The 17,538-nt window shown below is 41.3% G+C and overlaps 2 protein-coding genes across 4 annotated transcripts in view; both read right to left on the reverse strand.

Annotated features, from left to right (window-relative positions):
- Window positions 1-2,480, reverse strand: part of eepd1 (endonuclease/exonuclease/phosphatase family domain containing 1) — a 37,555-nt gene extending 35,075 nt beyond the window's left edge. The window contains exons 1-2 of the mRNA XM_031279311.1: window positions 2,205-2,480; window positions 1,160-2,090 (exon numbers count right to left, since the gene is read on the reverse strand). Coding sequence (XP_031135171.1) covers window positions 1,160-2,007 — 848 coding nt within the window. The 5' untranslated portion in view covers window positions 2,008-2,090; window positions 2,205-2,480. The remainder of the gene's footprint in view (window positions 1-1,159; window positions 2,091-2,204) is intronic.
- A 7,290-nt stretch (window positions 2,481-9,770) lies between these two features.
- sept7a (septin 7a) overlaps window positions 9,771-17,538 on the reverse strand; it is a 55,325-nt gene continuing 47,557 nt past the window's right edge. Inside the window, exons 12-15 of one of the 3 annotated variants that reach the window (XM_031279317.2) lie at window positions 16,572-16,592; window positions 14,136-14,271; window positions 12,082-12,227; window positions 9,771-10,926 (exon numbers count right to left, since the gene is read on the reverse strand). In XM_031279317.2, coding sequence (XP_031135177.1) covers window positions 10,890-10,926; window positions 12,082-12,227; window positions 14,136-14,271; window positions 16,572-16,592 — 340 coding nt within the window. In that variant the 3' untranslated portion in view covers window positions 9,771-10,889. Of the gene's footprint in view, window positions 10,927-12,077; window positions 12,228-14,135; window positions 14,272-16,571; window positions 16,593-17,538 lie in introns of those variants that run through there. The other 2 variants (XM_031279318.2, XM_031279319.2) reach the window with 2 other exon arrangements.

Consider the following 17,538-nt stretch of genomic DNA (forward strand, 5'->3'; position numbering starts at 1 on the left):
ATGTTCATAATAAACTTAATCAATCAATCAATCAATCAATCAATCAATCAATTCTTGTCATGTTGATGGGAAATACTAATCCCAGTTGCCCCTTTTTACATTAAAATTAGGTATACTATTAGTGATATGTAGGCTAATCATTTGTGTGTGTTTTTTTTGTAATATTTGCATGTTTTCTAATAATCTAATTATAACTGGTAGGGGAGCACGATTCAGAAAATGTCACAATTTGATTCAAAATCTATTCTCGATTCAAAAAACGATTCACAGTATGTAAATGTAGTTAATTTTCCCATGTGATTGCAGTAGACATACAATTAAAAAAAAAAAAATTCTGGAATTCTATAAATCGATTTTGAGCTTGAATCACCATACGAATGTAAATCGATTTTTTGCACACCCCTAACTGGTTTCTACATATTTGTACAATGTTATTTAATTAACCTTCCATTTCAAGCTTTAAAACATAAAGTTTTAATAATATGCTGCAAGGTAAAAAAAAAAAAAAAATTAATAAACCTGTTAGTCCCTGGGTAAAAATGTGTTTTTGGACGCCTATTATGGTTTGCATAATTCTTTGTGAACAATTAGTTGTTGTGGGTCACCACAACAAAAGTCAGGAATTTTGGAGTGAGTTTATTATAAACATCCCGAGTGCGCTGGCATTAGGCATCTGTGCCTAGAATGGCCCCGATGGCCCCAGATTAAAGACGGAAAGCACATGTTTTTGGTAGAGCTTAAAGTCTTCTCAGTTCCTTATAAGATGTATCACGAGGAACGCCTCCAAAACATCCCTGTATATCTTTTCTTTAAATTATTTTTGATTATATTTTGACATTTATACATGTATATGGGCTCGCGTTCAACCACTATGCCATCCAGGCACCTGCACTGCGTCTCTAAAAAAAAATAGCATTATTTGTAATGCAATATCTAAGTTTGTTTAATACTTTGTTCAACTATAGAGATTTTTTTTTATTATTATTATTAGTTTTTAATGGCTTTTAAAGCCTTTTGAGTATTCCCTAATCTGCACTCCTACCTCAATATAAAAGGATTAATCTTGGCCTCACTTTTGACATCAATCATGATAATGTGTGTACCAATCACACTTTAGATGTCATGACTTAGTAAAGGAAGTTCTGAATGTTTAACTCACTCATTTTCCAGCAGGGTCATGCACACCACCTCTTTGACTCCCGGGTTATTGGCCTTATCGCAGGAGCACCCCTGCAGGCTCCAGGTAGCCACACGCACCACGGGCTTCCCGTCCCGTAGGCCGGACGGGGGCTCCACGTTGGGCCGCACAGAGAGGATCTGGGTCGGTCCTCCGGGCGGTAGGTCCAAGTCGTCGCTCCGGAGACTGAATGAAGTCGGGCTGGGGTGGGACTTGGTGGTGCAGGTCAGCCCTGCATTAGTGTTGGTGGACGGCGCCCTGGAGCGCTCCACGAACACCTGGAAGCGGATTTTGTCCAGCAGGGAGCTGTTGATGTGGTTGACCCTCACCAGGTCTTCGATACTTCTGAACGGGCCGTGTTCGGCCCGGTAGGCAACAATGTTCTTGGCTATTTTCTCCGTGATGCCTCGGATGCTCATGAGCTGCGCCGGGGTGGCGGTGTTAATGTTCATCCCGGTGCAGGACTGGTGATCCAGGTCTTTGCGCAGGGAGGACGGGGAGTGCTGTGACGAACTGGTCCTGCTGGAGACGCATATTTCCAGTTTGATCACCTCCAGTTTGGTGGCCCCAATCCCGCTCACCAGAGCCAGGTCTTCCACCTTTTTAAACCCTCCGATACAGTCCCGGTACTCCACAATATTCTGTGCAACAGCGCGGTTGACTCCCGGTAGAGTCATGAGTTCCTCCTCCGTGGCTGTGTTGATGTTCAGTCGCTCCTGGTTCACCAGGATGTGGCCAAAGTTACACGCGGCGCTGAATTTGCGCTTGCCGCAGCTGAAGTCTGTGGGGTCCCTGGGGATGGAGCGGTGGCAGCCCAGACTCCCACCCATGGCTCCGGCAGCAGGTCACCGCGGGGCTAGGATCAGTGCAGCGGACGGGAGCGGACAGAGCGGCACGGCATAGAGAGAACAAGCTGTAACACAACCATGAAGGGGACCAGAGAGGTGACAGTCACTGAGGTGTACACACAGATATTCTTCCTTTACTCACAAACTGGCTCGTTAAAACTAAAGCCTAGCATACGCACCTTAACGTTAAAACAGTCCTCAGTCCGGGCTAAGTTAACGTTACATGCTTCATGTAGCCTAGCTTTCCCAAACGCCGGTTCGGTGTCTCACTGCTGCTCGTGCAGCAAGCCTGCCTTGTGCGGGAGACGATAAGAGCTGGATATACAGACAGCTCTCGGTAAACTTTGCCCTCCGACAGTCCGCTGTGTGACTGACCACAGGTCGGCCTCCACACACACTTATCTGACAGGGAGACGTCAGCGGCGGCGCTCACATCAATACCAACCATTGCGCCCAACGTGCGGCAAGTCACACAGGTTCAGACATGAAAATACCGGAACACTTGGTATCAGTTTTCAAAATAAAAGTAGCATCATTAAGAAGGTGAAGCACGCAAGCCAGTTTAAATATTGAAACGTGCACACTTCACTACAGGTTTAGTCTCCTCAAATAAGGACACAGAACATAAATAAATAGGCATATAGCCTGCCTATATATAAATTAATAAATAAATGTGCATATTAATTCCAAATAAATACCCTACAATTTAAATGATGCCAATAAAGAACAAATATAGCCTATGGAGAATTAATAAAGAATATTATGTATTTCTGTATTTTTATATTTATCTCCACATTTAGGCCTATTTATTACCACAATCATTTTCTCTACAATGCCATATTTTCCTTTATTTCTACACTATGATTTTTATTTCCACCTATACTTCCACATTATTTGAACACATTTAGTCTAGGCTATTTCTACAATACATGAGTTATGTATTAATGTATTTATTATTTTCAGCTGCATTTAAATTAATTACTTAATTTTCAACTCATCATGCACATTTTTTTCTATATGTAGGATATTTATTCATTTCCCATGTCCCATCTGGGGCCCCAAAATAGAAAACCAGTCTTTAAAAAATAAATTTACGTTTATGTGATCTATCCATAAAAATGTATATTGTAATTTTGTGGTGCCCACAGCTAAATACAAAAAAAGAATCGTGTGTTAATCCGGCTTTTATTTTGAAGCCAAACCCTTTCCTGTTCTGTCTGTGTGTATTATCTCTTCCTCCTCCAGCAGCAGCAGCAGGAGGCGCGGCTCCAGGCATGACAGCCTAATGTTTTCTGCTGCTGGGGAAGAGGAGCTTATTACATATCCTACATGTACATTTTCATAAAGGCTAGATTCACATTGAGATTTGTTTATCTTTTTTTTTTGGTTAATAATTGATCCTTCAAAAATTGATGTCTGGTCTTCTAATGTTGCAACAAAAAGCAGGTTTTAAAATATTTTTCATCTGCATTTAAAAAAATAAGATATATTGTATAAAATTAACATTATTTTATGTTTACTTTATCAGTATTTGTAGATACCTTTCACACTAAAGCTTACATGTTCTGAACTGCATTACAGGAAGCTTTCAATTTTAAAGGAAGTAGGACTGACATACGAGCTGTAACACGCCGTTTCCCCAGTAACCCCTAATAATACATCCATGAGTCACACACACACACATGATTCTGCTAGTTAAAATCATGATTTTGGTAGAGGTTAGTCAGAAGGGAATTCCTGCCAATATGTGGTGGGTGTTATATGATTTCATTGGGTTCTTGGGTTATTATACACTTAAAATAATGTTGTCTAATAAAAAATAGAGATGTTTTAAAATCAAAATCTTACGGGAATGCAACCCTGAAATGTTGAACTGCAGCAAGCGGTCAAAGCGTTCAGTGTTTGACTGTGGCCTCCATCAATGGAAGGATGTAATTATCACTCCGGCTCCCTCTGCTCTGATCCTGCCTGATTGAATTAGCAAAGCATTAGAATTTCAGATCTGACACATGCTTTGGTTCTATTCTTTATCAACAAAGCATGCCATTATCCATTGAGCTTATGCTTTATCTATTCTATAGAAAAACACCTAATTCATAGACAGAAGGATTCACAAATCCAATGGCCTTAAATGTATTCCAAATGGAAATAAGAAACATGGTCATAAAGGGACAGATATATATGCAGCTATCTGGGACTAATTCATATGTACACCAATGTTGATTTCAGTGCTAAAAGTATGTATAGTTTTTGTAAATATGCCACACCAGCAATTTTCAAAGGGGGATTTAGAGACCACCGTAAGTTGATGGGGTGGGTTCCAATGGTTCTTTAGAGGGTTTCAGGGATCCATCTTGTAGTTCCTGCAATAAGATTTAAAGAGTTCCTTGGGTTCTTAAAAGGGGAGCACCAGTATCTGAACAGGTTCTATGTGTGGGATTGTTAATGGGAGTCCTGTGGGATCTTATATGGAGCTCCCTACAGTAGGTTCTTGAGTTCTAAGGGCTCTCGAGGGCTTTTGGGAGGGAATTTAAAAGATGTTTTAGGAATTCTTCTTGAGGGGGCTCCAGGCGTCTTGTAAAGATCAAATGGTAACAGGGGGATTACCTGAAGGAACTCCCTGAGATCTAGATGGAGCTCCAGAGGTTTTTGAGTTGTTCTATGGGTTCTTGAGGGCTTTAGGCATTCTTAAGTCGCCAACGTAAAAACCGCGAGGTAGGGCACAGAGCCAAGGGCAGACACTTCATTCATCATCGCTTCTGTCTACCTCTTTATCTTATTAGTTGCGTTTCGAAAGGTCAGCGCAACGACGTCAAAGTTTAAATCTTTTTTTTTTTTTCTTTAAGATAGTTTTTGTGGCTTTTTTATTGCCTTTATTGACAGGACAGATTAAGACAGGAAAGTGGGAGAGAGAGAGGGGGAATGACATGCAGCAAAGGGCCGAACCCGCTGCGACAAGGACTGAGCCTCTGTACATGGGGCGCACGCTCAACCAGGTGAGCCAAGCAGGCGCCCCAAAGTTGAAATCATTTGAACTTTGAACGCAACGTTCAGTAGCAATTTCGAGCAGTGTGCCACGCCAATGGCAGCGCTTCCTCTGAGTTGTCTCCACCGCTTTCCCTTTAGGAAAACAATGGCCCAGCCAGCGGTTTTGTCACTGATCATGTATAGGCGGCTTAAAGAGTAATTTATAGCCCAAGAGAGGATTCCACAGGTTCTGAAAGGGTTCCTTGTGAAGACCACAGGGGTAACCAGAATTCCTGAAGGAGTTCATAAGTTCTTCTAAAGATTTCAAGCAGATTATAGGGGATGCTTCAGGGATCCTTGAGGTGCTTCCTGTGGTTATGAAGTGGTTTGGCGCTAGGGTTGTACAATGTTTTATAGGAGTCTTAAGGGGTCTTGGGCCCTTGGTAAGGTTGCAGCGGTTCTTGAGATGGTTCCAGGGAGTCCAAACCAAAATGAGGACTACTGATAGTTAAATTTGACAACTGTTTAATTGCATAGTTTTCCCACAACGAAAGCATGTGGGCTCATTATTTGGACTATGGTCAGCATGCTTTCTTCTCCACACAGCCATGAAAAATCATATCTTACAAATGCAAATTCTGTCACATGGCACTCTGTTTACTTTGACAAATGAGTGTAATGTGCAATTAGTAACCAGTGACATGGATGTCTAGCCTTGACAGAGTGTTGTGCAGTCAGCTGTATGTCAGGATCCTCTAGTAGTGAAAGGATAAGCCGCTGTTCACATTACAGTTCTATTTACAGCCAGGATGCCCCATTGCATAAATACTGGACATTGCCACCTCTGCTTGACCTCAGCTCTTATGAAACATGGATACAACAGAAAATCTCAAGCACAAATATGATCCAATGAAACAACCCAAGAAAGGACTCCAAACGGAATGGTAAATGGTTAATGGTCAGCTTTATATAGCACTGGTCTACCTTATTGGACAAGTTTGCCTCTTATTCACCCATTCAAACACAGATGGCGGAGGAGTGACCATGCAAGGCATTTGCTTGCCCATCTGGAGCAACTTGGGGTTCAGTGTCTTGACATGCGGACAGGAGGAGCCAGGGATCCAAACTGCCAGCCTTGTGATTAACGGACAGCTAAGATGCTGATGCTCTACCTCCTGAGCGGCAGTGGCTCAGGAGGTAGAGCGTCAAAATCTCTAAAAAGGGCAAATGGAACTCCGGAGTCTGATCCACATCCAAATCAGTTATGAGGATTTAGATTTCACAGTGATATGAATTTGAAAAATATGATGGTGGCTTAGGGTTCATGTTCTCTGATGGTATCTTCCCATGCCTGTTGTGTAATATTACTAATCTTGTGGTTCTTGGCAGGCTGAGTTCTTGACCTGGTAAGTGAAGACTTGTGTTAGTCTATGGACCGAGGCCAGAAGAGCTCAGGTGTTGTGCAGTGACTGGCCACTCAGTTTGTATTCCCCATACGATGTATGTTGTTGTTTTATCAGTAAAGGAACTCAACATGGTGAGCAACTTCTGACAACTTCCCTGTAGAATAAATGGATGCGTATGGTTTGAGATCATAAAAACAAATGAGCTTGAACCATATCTTTATTTTTATTATGGTTTTACTCATACCCAGTGGTAGAATGCAACTACATTTGCAATGCAAGTACATTTATTCAAGTACTGTACGTAAGTATAATTAAGTACTTTAAGTGAGTATTTCCATTTTCAGTGGTGAAGAGAGGCTGTACAATCTCAATGAAAGTGAGGTAATTGTATTGTAACATGAAAATGGTCAAAGGTATTGTTTTCATACAAGTATAATAGGTTTTAATATGAGAGCAAAATGCTCTAAAAGAACCTATTGGCACTGTTCTTCAAAAACACTAGTTACCAAGCTATTCTCCTGTTCCCCTTGCTGTTGCTTTACTATCTAAATAGCATGCTTTCTCTGAAGTGGCTAAAACATATTCAGACAGAGCCTCAGCGGCACAGTTCCTACAGTCTTATCATTTTGGCCCAGAGCTGGAGCTAACCCAGAAACACTGCAGCTCTCAGTGAACCAGGTCAATGTCAGAACAGCAATTAACCAAACATGAACTGACTCTGATCCACCAGATGAGAGGGAATCTGGCACCAATTGTGGAGGTAAAGTGGAACGGAAAGGGAGGTATGATGGGTTTTCCAATACCCAGCTCATAGAGGTCTTTTTGGGCCTTTTAGGCAGAATTAGGGTAGATTTGTGACCAGTTGCTGTCTTGTCATATGGGCTGACACATGGGTTTTAGTGTTCGCTTCTGTAATTGGCTCAAAGTGTCTTCACCTGGGAGACCCGAGGGCACAGCTGGCCAATCGACAAGAGGAGAGGCTGAAGCAGACTAGTTGTCAAACATGAAGGGCTGTGGCGTGATGCTGCAGTGCAGTACAGCTGTGTGTGTGTGTGTGTGTGTGTGTGTGTGTGTGTGTGTGTGTGTTACACTCCAGCTGGGAGTCCAAAGGCTGCAGCTTTTGTTTAAATAAGCCAGAGGCAAAGACAAATTAAAGGTTACATCAATACATTACAGACTTTTATTATTAATATTTAAAAAAAATAAAATAAAAAGTCTGTTGACCATATCATATTGATGGATATGATATAGGTCGATAAATTAGCTACTGTATTGTGGAACTGATCTTTGTATTGGCTGTCAATGGAAAGACCTCACTAAATGGGCCCACACTAATCTCCTGTTGCAGTGTTTGCTAAATTTAACAGTGGACAGGAAGTAAACCTGGGCCCAAACGGTTTCCTAGCAACACAATTCCTGTGAAATAAGTTTCGGCAAGGAGTGTCCAATAATATAAGGTGACATTGAAGATATAATGCATTTATTTTGGTTTGGTCCAAAATAGGTTAGGTTAGTTTATGATATAATATGAGCATGTGTCCACAAGCAGCGATAGTAATAGGTGTTCTTAAGACGTGCCATCAGGAGGCCTGGCTCTTCCAAAAGAACCACTTCATAACTCCTTGAAAACCATCAATGACCCCAAATCCCTCAAGAATCACCCCTTAAGAACATAAACCTCTAGAGCACCCTTAAAAGCACCTAGAACTCCTACAAGGGTTTAATAAATAAACACCAAGAAGAAAGAACCTTGTCAAAAAACCTGAAATCATATCACGTCGACCTGGAATCCTCTTGTGATCCCCTAGAATTATCTTAAGTTGCCTCAAGACCTTCAAAAGATCCCCTAGAACCCCTTGGGAACAACTTACCAATTACCTCTGAAAGCTCCTTTTGGAATCCCTGGAGTATCTCAAGAGCCTAAAATCCACTAAGAACCTCTAGATCCTGATTAGGGGCCCCAACAACTCCCATAATATTTCAAGGAACTCTTTTAAGTATCCCGTTACTCCTATGACCCTCACAAGGAACCAAGGAACTACTTCAAGAACCCCTTTAAGGACCACTGGAAGAACTCAAGGAGCTCATTCAAGAATCCAGGTACCCTCACAAGGACCCCCTCAATATTTCTAGAATCCTCTAGTGGGGCCCCCAAGGAACCTTGGAATACGCTCAACAATCTCTAGGACCTCCTGAATGACAGGTAGCACCTCCTTTAGAGTCCATGGTAGACTCAGAATTCCACAACTAAGCCCTCCAACTCAATTCCCAAGGAATTAAAAGCATTAAAAATAACCAAATAAAACAAACATACTTTACACTAAAACGTTCAGTGTCATCAGTGCCAAGTTGGCAGCAATTACCCTAATCTGACCTGTTAAATGTAGAATGACAGCACACAGGAGGTAGGAAAGAAAAGATCTTTTCAGTAGGTGAAAGGTTATAGCAACACAAGCGGACGTTGAGTTCTTTATTAAGCACTATTAGGGCTTAAGTACATCAAGAGACAAACAGCTGAGCCATGGCTAAAGTTCAGAGAGACATTGATAAGACTGATCAAAAGGCAACCTGTCAGCAGGAGGCAGTTCAGTGTTGTCTCGTACTGCCACCTTCTGGACGCAGACGTCAGTAAGTCCTCAAACTCTTTACTTTGAACCCTAGAAATGCCTTTATAATTCAATTTTGCCATGCCAAATGATCATATTTATAGTTGTCTCTGTGTTGCATTTCCAGCTTCTTTAACATTTAAAAAATGCTGCTAACAACGCTCTGCTCCCTTTGTTACATACGACTAAAAGGACATCCATTTTCTCATGGTGCATCCCAATGCCATACTTCATACCAACTACAGTATATAGAATGTGCTATGTACTTAATAACCAATGTTCCAGTTAGTGCACAAGAATCCAACAGACTTTACCGTTTTATACGAAAACTAAATTACACAACATGGGTTAATCAAATTGCGACTTTAGAATGACACTGCCAATTGAACTTAAAGAGACAGCAACATGTTTTTTCCAGAAAAACTAATGGTTATTTTTCTGTTTTTAAGCTATTTCACCACCAGTGCCGTTTAGCTTTATTTTCATTTCCAGCTGTGAGCAAGTGCTCCAAGTCCTTTTTGTATTGCATCATTAGAGATTAGAGTACATCACGGAGCAACTTTAAAAATATACTATTTGTGCTTTTATATAATCTGCCACATTTTGTAATTAAAACCCCGTACGCAATATGTAATACTGTATATTTAGTGACGTGCGCTCAGGGATTAAATTACGTAATGCGTCGTTACAGGGTGTAATGTTTGGGAATCCACATACTAGTACTGTATATTTTTCAAACATTTAGCCAAGATCATCGGTTTTTTTTCCCCCATCACAATTTTATTATGTGACTTTTTACATTAAAAACAAGACATTACAAAATACAGATGCAGTACACAAACAGTGCTAAATGTGATGTAAAGAAAGCCAGCTTGGTACAGTTATTCATTTGACCACTGTGGGGCTGAAGCATCTCAGCTCCAACTTTGCCATCCAACACAAGCTTTCCACATCCTGCCCCTGGAAAGATTGGCTCTGTTGGAAATCTGTTTCTTTAAATAGAATCTGCACAAGAAGTTCAAATAAATTCACGTAAAAGCACTTCAAGAGCAGTTTCTTGACATTGTTACACTCAGCATGAGTGAAGTCAGGATTATATGTTGGGTTTCCAAGAGCAGGGCTAATTAAAAAATAATAATAATAACACCGGCTATGACACTGGAAACAAAATGAACACAGTTTCTATACCAGGACCAATAAAAAATGAAAAATAAAGAGAGCAAAAAGTAAGAAAATGTTACACATGGTTGAAGTTAAACACTGCAGTTGATGGTTATACAATTTACATTACAGGAGATGGGAGAGCATACCACTTGGGAGGGGGGGGGGGGTGGAGAATAAATGTGATGCCTAAATAAGTGAACCGAAAGATACATATGCAGTATATATATTAAAAAACACAGTGCCTGAGGTGAGCTTCAGCCTGACACACACTGCCAATGTGCAGGAAGTGAAAGGTTTTTTTGGCATTAAAAGAATGCAGCACAGAGCAGTGGAGCATCCAACATTCCCAAAGTAGAAGAAAAGAGGAAAGAAAGACTGAGCTCTGAACTTTTCCCTCCTGTTTTGTCATGATTAAAGAACACCAGTTCTCTCTGTTCTATGTGAATATACTTGTTTTTGTGAGCTGTGTGCGACCCAAAACTGGACCGCACACGGAATCAATATAGAGATAACAATTCTTGAAGGAGGAACATGAGGATGAGCTGAGAACGATTGGTTAAATTCAGAGTTCAGACAATACTGCCCCCTGGCTTTCACTTGATTATTACACAGTAATATGGTCAAACAGTGGATGGAGTTTATTGACAGATGCTCTGACAATCAAGGGCTGATAGGTTGGCAAAATAATACACTGTAACATCACAAAGGTCCTCCAGAGTTATTAAAATATCTTCTTCTTTTTGTTCTTCTCCAAGGTCCTGTGAAGACATGAGGACAGAAGAGCAGTCAAGCATGGAACCGTCTACTGCCTTCGTCCAAACACACTCTGGTAAGTCTGACGGCCGACGTGTTGCTGCCTCGCAACTTGGGTGTTCCATTTGTACTCTACTACGCTGTAGTAACATACAGTTATAAGCACTTCGGTGTTATTTGTGTCTCACTAAATCAGTCGTACACACAGCGCTATCCAACTTCCATCTGTGGACAATGTTGTTACGCTGTTTGTATGCAAAAAAAAACAGCGTAATGCGTTGTTATAAACTGTCAGTGCTAACAATGGCTAACCTGGATAGAGCTAACCCCGCAATGAATAATCTGACTTGTAAATGGAACGCATTCAACTCGAGTGTGACGTCATTCCCAGCTTCGGCTTCCGAGTTCCGAGGTAAATGGAACGCACTATTAGGGGAACAGTTAATAATAAGGATTTATGTATATCTTTCTATCTATCTAATATGGATATATTGCCCAGCCCTACTTTGAAAGAGTTCATTTCTGGTTATTTGTTGGGCATTACGTAGATCCAACTTGCTGACATGCTATGTAGAGCATTGTGTTGCATATATATTAGGGGTGGTACGGTTCATGAAAATACATCCAAACCGTTCGGTTCGGTTGTCTCAGTTCGGAGCGTGTGTGCGCCACACGGTTCGTCAGTCCACTGTTAATGTGCACTAACCACTTACTGCTGTAGTGCCCACTTTATACACCTATGTTAAAACACTTACTGGAAACGACAAGTGGGATGAGCGTGAGGAACGCAACACATGGCAGCTGATTGGACGAACGCGTCACATGGGTCTGGCTGCTCCCGAATTTCAAAACAGACTCTAATGGCGTCTCGTTCTGAATACGATCTCATATTTTACGAAAATAGTTCACCGAAACTGAAACTGTTTCTGAAAACATTTTAAGCGAGAAATAGGTTATACAGTTGCTAAATCTGTCTGCTTTTTTGATTGCCAAAGGTCAGTATATATATATATATATATATATATATATATATATATATATATATATATATATATATATATATATATATATATATATATATATATATATTGATCTTGAGTCTACAGTAGGCCGTATAATCCCAAACCCTACTGGATGATGGTGTGTGATGGAGTGTTTACCTGGAGGCGTCTAGTTTCTGCTGTTCCAGAATCCTCTGCTGGGCCTCCCAGCTGGCCTTCTCCTCCTCGTGATGGCGACGTTTCTCCTCCAGTTCTCTGTGCTGGGCCTCCAGGTTCTTCTTCATCTGTTCATGTCGTCTCTGGAGCTGCAGGGACACCGCACGCACAGTCAGGAGGTTAACCAAGCATTCGTAAAGGAGCACAGAGTAATGGAGCTCAACAGTGACCGCCCACTTTTTTAACGGCTCTGGTTCCGGAAGTGTTTTTCCCCGTTCAATTGTTTCATTGATGTTTCGAAAATTGCTTATGTAACGAGATTTAAGTCTGGAACCATGACAACCAGCTACAAGGTGAATGGTGACCATAAAACATTTGATTTGGCGCAAAAAAACATGTTGAAAACGGCAAAAAAGGCAAAGGTACAAGACCGTGTACATAAACGATCATAGACCTCAATGGCAGAAGCTCGCTCTAGCCGTTTGCTTAGGATTGTGGGTACTGTAGTTTTTCTCCATAAGATCGCGGATAAAACATGTTTTTCTTAAACAAGGTTGATTTCATACAGACTTCTAGCTTCTACAGGAGCAGAGACCTTCGTTTCACAACCTCGTAGCTCGTGGTCAGTCTACCTCGGATGGTTTAGACATTATGGCTGATAATCAGAATCCTTATGGAGTAAATGAATGGGATTTTTACTTCCGGAACCACACTGTTGAGCTCTATAGACCATTACACATTTGTAAACATTAACATTCTAAAAACCCCCAAGTTGATTTCCTGTTGCAGTGTATGTAGTCTATATCGACGACGACTCATTTATGGGGTTGCTCCGGTGCCGCCGGATATTCCGCTGGATGTCCCTCATTTTTCTCCAGGGGGTAAGCGTTTGTCAACAACCCGTAGATCCTATGGCGCCATTTTGATGCTAACAAGCCATCACCTCCCGTTAGAATCCCATTAACTGCCATTCATTTTGACGCCACTTTGACAGAGAATAACTTTACATCTGAAGCATTTAAATACTCTATTTGTCCATTGTTTAGTTCTAAAGAAACACGACAATGTATAAAAGGCTCCATTACCTTGTACCTCATGTTATGGCTCCGTAGCAGACGTTTTTATAAAAATAGGCTAACGATTGGGTCATAACCACGCGACTTACTGTCTCATAGTAGAGGAATTACCGTATAGTACAGGAGAAGCTCTCAGGCAGTTTGGACTTCCATTAGCTGTTTAAGTTTAATTACTAATGTTAACTATCATTTTAGTGATCAATAATTAGCCTGTGTCTATGTTATCTCCTTACATATACCTACGCTCTCCGTCTCTGCTAGATTGGGAATGATTGAGATTTCTCTTGGCACAGCTACCAGAAGACTTCCAACTTTCAGACAGGTTGCTCACGTCACATCTACGTCTTCAAGCTCAGTTTGAGGCTGCGCAGTAACGCTCAGCCATCACAGGAAAAGAGCTTCTAATATCCTTCACTGGTCTCCGTCCAGAGACACGGGAGCTGTTGGTCCATTTTATGTAATGTCTATGATTTTTTTCTGCCGGGTGTCCGTCCCCTTCCTCTTTCTTTGTGTTGGCGTTCTAACCTCTGGTGGATTTGTGAGGACTATGGTTAACTGCTCCTCAGATCTCTGCAGGGTAAATCCAGACAGCTAGCTAGACTATCTGTCCAATCTGAGTTTTCTGTTGCACGACTAAAACTACTTTTGAACGTACACATGTTCCACCAAAACAAGTTCCTTCACGAGGCTATTTAGCAGAGGCGCTGCCCAAGACGACTGTGATTGGTTTAAAGAAATGCCAATAAACCAGAGCACATTTTTCTCCCATCCAGGAATGCTGTGTGGACTAGCCAGACCCTCCTCTACAATGCTGTGGAGGAAGGTCTGGCAAAGCGAGACTACTGTGTGAATTGATGTGAATGTGAATGATATCAACAGACAGGAAGTTACCAAGGGGCCAGGTTGTTTCCTAGAAATTGAATTCCATTCAAAAAGGTCTACAAACACATAATAAAGAAAAAAAAAAAAACGTTAGTTTACCTCAACCTCAGAGTCTCTGAGCTTCTGGAGCTTTTCTTTGACTTTCATTTCAAACACTTGTTCCATCTCTTGTTCCATCTTCTTCATCTTGGACACGTGGTCCCGCCGCTCCTCGTCCATCTGGGCTAGAGGACTCCTGGAGACACAAGCCAGCGTTCATACGGACAGCACACACTGGCTGCTATGTAGATGCTCACTAGGGCTGCACAATTAACCGCAATTTTATCGAAATCGCAAAACGGACTAGTGCACTATCAAATCGCAAGGTTCAAAATTTGTCTTTTTCATCCACCAGCCAAATGGCTAGTGAATGTCCAAATCTTACCAGCCACTCAATATATTACCATTGGTTTTTTGGCTGGTGAGTGAAGCAAATCTACCAGCCACTTGCATATTTTACCTAGCCTGGTTGACACCAGACCCTTCTCAGGTATAACTGAGAGTGGGTCTGGGAAAGGTTCATTGACCGTTCATTTCCAAAAGGGCGTCACCAACGGACGCCGGTCAAATGCCTCTGGGCGCAATGGATAGTCCAACCAATCAGACCGACGATCCGGGTGACGCTGCTCTTTGGTAGCCGTCATGTTGAATGTAAACAAAAAGCTGCTCGCCGTCGCTGCGCTACTGTCGGCGCGTAAAGCCCGCCTCAACGGTTGTGATTGGTGTAAAGCCCGCCTCAGCGGTTGCGATTGGTGCCTCGATTTTGGGGACATTGGAAATGGGTTTGAATGGGCTCTTCGCCAGACTGACTTGCAGAGCAAATCTCAAATTTGCCAGAAGTCCGTCAGGGTTTACCCAGGCTATATTTTACCAGCATTTGGCTGGTAAATGGTGCTAATTCTGAACCCTGGGCGCATTATTTGTTAGACAAAATATGTGTCAAACCATTATGAATTATTAAGTATTGTGGTGCTGCAGAGACGTCCCATCCTACAAATTGTATTCTACAGAAAAAACAATCTTGGTACAGATCCTTGCAAAAATAACACTATAATCATTTTTAATTTGAATATTTTTCAATGAAAATGATAAATAATGATACAAAATAATCATTCCCTCCAATATCAAGAATCATATCGCAATCGCAATATCAATCAGAAAAATCGCAATTGGATATTTTCCTCATATCATGCAGCCCTAATGGTCCCACATCTGTAACATCCCAGGTGGACATTTCTTCTAAAGGCCTTTGTGACCTCAGAGTGATGAAGAGGAGAAGAGGCAGGATCAGGGAAGAAGAAGAGGCCCGACTAGCTTGCCTTCCCTGGAAGCCCCATGTAACAGACGGCTTCCAGCGAGGGTTGGAGCGGGAAGGGGACAGGGAATAAAAGGGAATAAAGCATGGAACTAACCACGCCCTGCTACAATGATGTCTTGACACGCTACCTACTCGTCCAGCTGGAGAAAAAAAAAAAAACACACTTTCCAGCAGCCCTATTGGAGGTCCTTAGCTCTGCAGCAGCTGATATCATCTTGTTTGTGAATGTAAAATGTGTCTGATATGTTAATGAGCAATGTTAATTGAGCCGAGTAGAAACATCTTTTACATTGTTATTGACTACATTAGCATGTTTGCGGGTTAGCTAGCTAGATTTGTTCACATTATCTGTAGAGATGAGGGCTAATGGAAGCACACATGTACCTTATCAGACCAGTTATTATTAGCTGTTAGCTACGCTGCTAGCTTGGCTTTGGGGATGGCAATGTCAGTGTGTCTACAAAAGGATGAGTTTCCCCCAGAAAAGTTATTTAGCGCTGGCAAGTTTCTTTTTTTTTGACGAGGGCCCGTCTGGGGCCAGTCCCAGACTGATGGCAGCATTATTGTAGAGCCCAATAGTTTCTGTGACAACAGAATCATGGACGGAATCACGAAATTGAGAATTTAAAAAAAGCTACAAGACAGATTCCATAGGGCCCTACATTAAGTCAGTGCTAAAAGCTAACTGGAGATTTGAAAATATGACTACGTCTAAGTTTCCAACTGAGCCGCCCCGCTGTAACGATACCTTCAAAAAAAAAAAAACGTCTTAAAAACATTAAAATATGTGCACTGGGGAAACCTATAAACTGTTCTTATTAGCAAATGTTAGCGAGCTAAAAAGCTACACTATTACTGGTGAACACAGCAAATATCATACTTTCTGAACATCAGTATGCTAACGTAACCAGAGTCACCATGAGAAACTTATAAGCTGTGTGACCTTTATCGATGGTAAAACTGTCTCTTGTGTGAATTGATGTGACCAAACAGGATCACTAAATTTAACCCAATTTTTCAATGCTTCATTTAAATGAATGCATAAATGTCAAGCATTGTAGGTGAAAATAAATTTTAAAAAAAGAATTCAGAAGATCAGGGGGAAATGAAAATGGTCAGAGAGAGGAGTGGAAATGCAATTCTTTGGAGAGGTTTTGAAGAAGTGAAGTAACACTTACATGCCATCAGCCGTCTCAGTTCTAAAAACAAACAGATGCACAGACACTTAGCGTGCTAGCATTAAATCATGCATTAGCCTGTGAGAGTGTGCTGGTGATGGCTGACAGCTGCAGCCGGTGGTTCAGGAGTCAGACGGTGCCGCGGTTAGTACTGTCAGATTAAACACAACCGATACTGGTGGCCAGTGAGTCGGGGGTTAGTGCTGCTTTGTTTGGGCCAGTAATGGGTTTAAAGGTTCGAGCTGCTTTAGCGACAGCTTGCCAATTTTAATCTGCAGGTCAGTGGCTGCAGACTTTGACCTCTGACCTGTAGTTTCCTCTGTGGTTACACAGTGACTGAGCTGCTCAGAGCGTCCTGATAGAACCAGCAGCCAAATCAGCAACATCATCCCATTAGTTCACACTGTTAATGTCAGTCAACTTTTTAAGACATTTTTAAGACTATTATAAATTAAATTTAAGACCTTTATCCCTACAAAAAAGGGCCCACTGATTTAAATGCTGCTAGCATACTGTGCCTCTAAATCAAAAGTCAGATGTAAAATTAGCATTTGCAACTAAGTGCTGGCAAGAGTGATAAAAAAAAGAAGCTTTTTAAGATGGTGATGTCATGTTATGGTTTGTGGCTGAAAATACCACTCAAATCTAATTTGTAGCAATGACAAAATAGGCACTGTAAACGCAGTAATTGACTCATTAAAAATATTTTTACCTCCAAAAAAATAATATATATCATAACATAAAAAAATGAATGAAATTTGGACTGGGGAAAGAAAGAACTACAACACCAGCATTAGAGGCAGCGTTACATGGAGGTAGGACAATAAAGTCTGGTTTAAAATGATATTGGACCTAGAACACAATATTTAATTTAAGACTTTTTAAGGCCTAAAATTTGGATTTTAAATTTGAGACTTTTTAAGACCCCGCGGAGACCCTGAAATGTGCATTTCAGCAAAACAAACAC

This window comes from Sander lucioperca, chromosome 16 (genome assembly GCF_008315115.2).
Source record: "Sander lucioperca isolate FBNREF2018 chromosome 16, SLUC_FBN_1.2, whole genome shotgun sequence".
Classification (NCBI taxonomy): Eukaryota; Metazoa; Chordata; class Actinopteri; order Perciformes; family Percidae; genus Sander; species Sander lucioperca.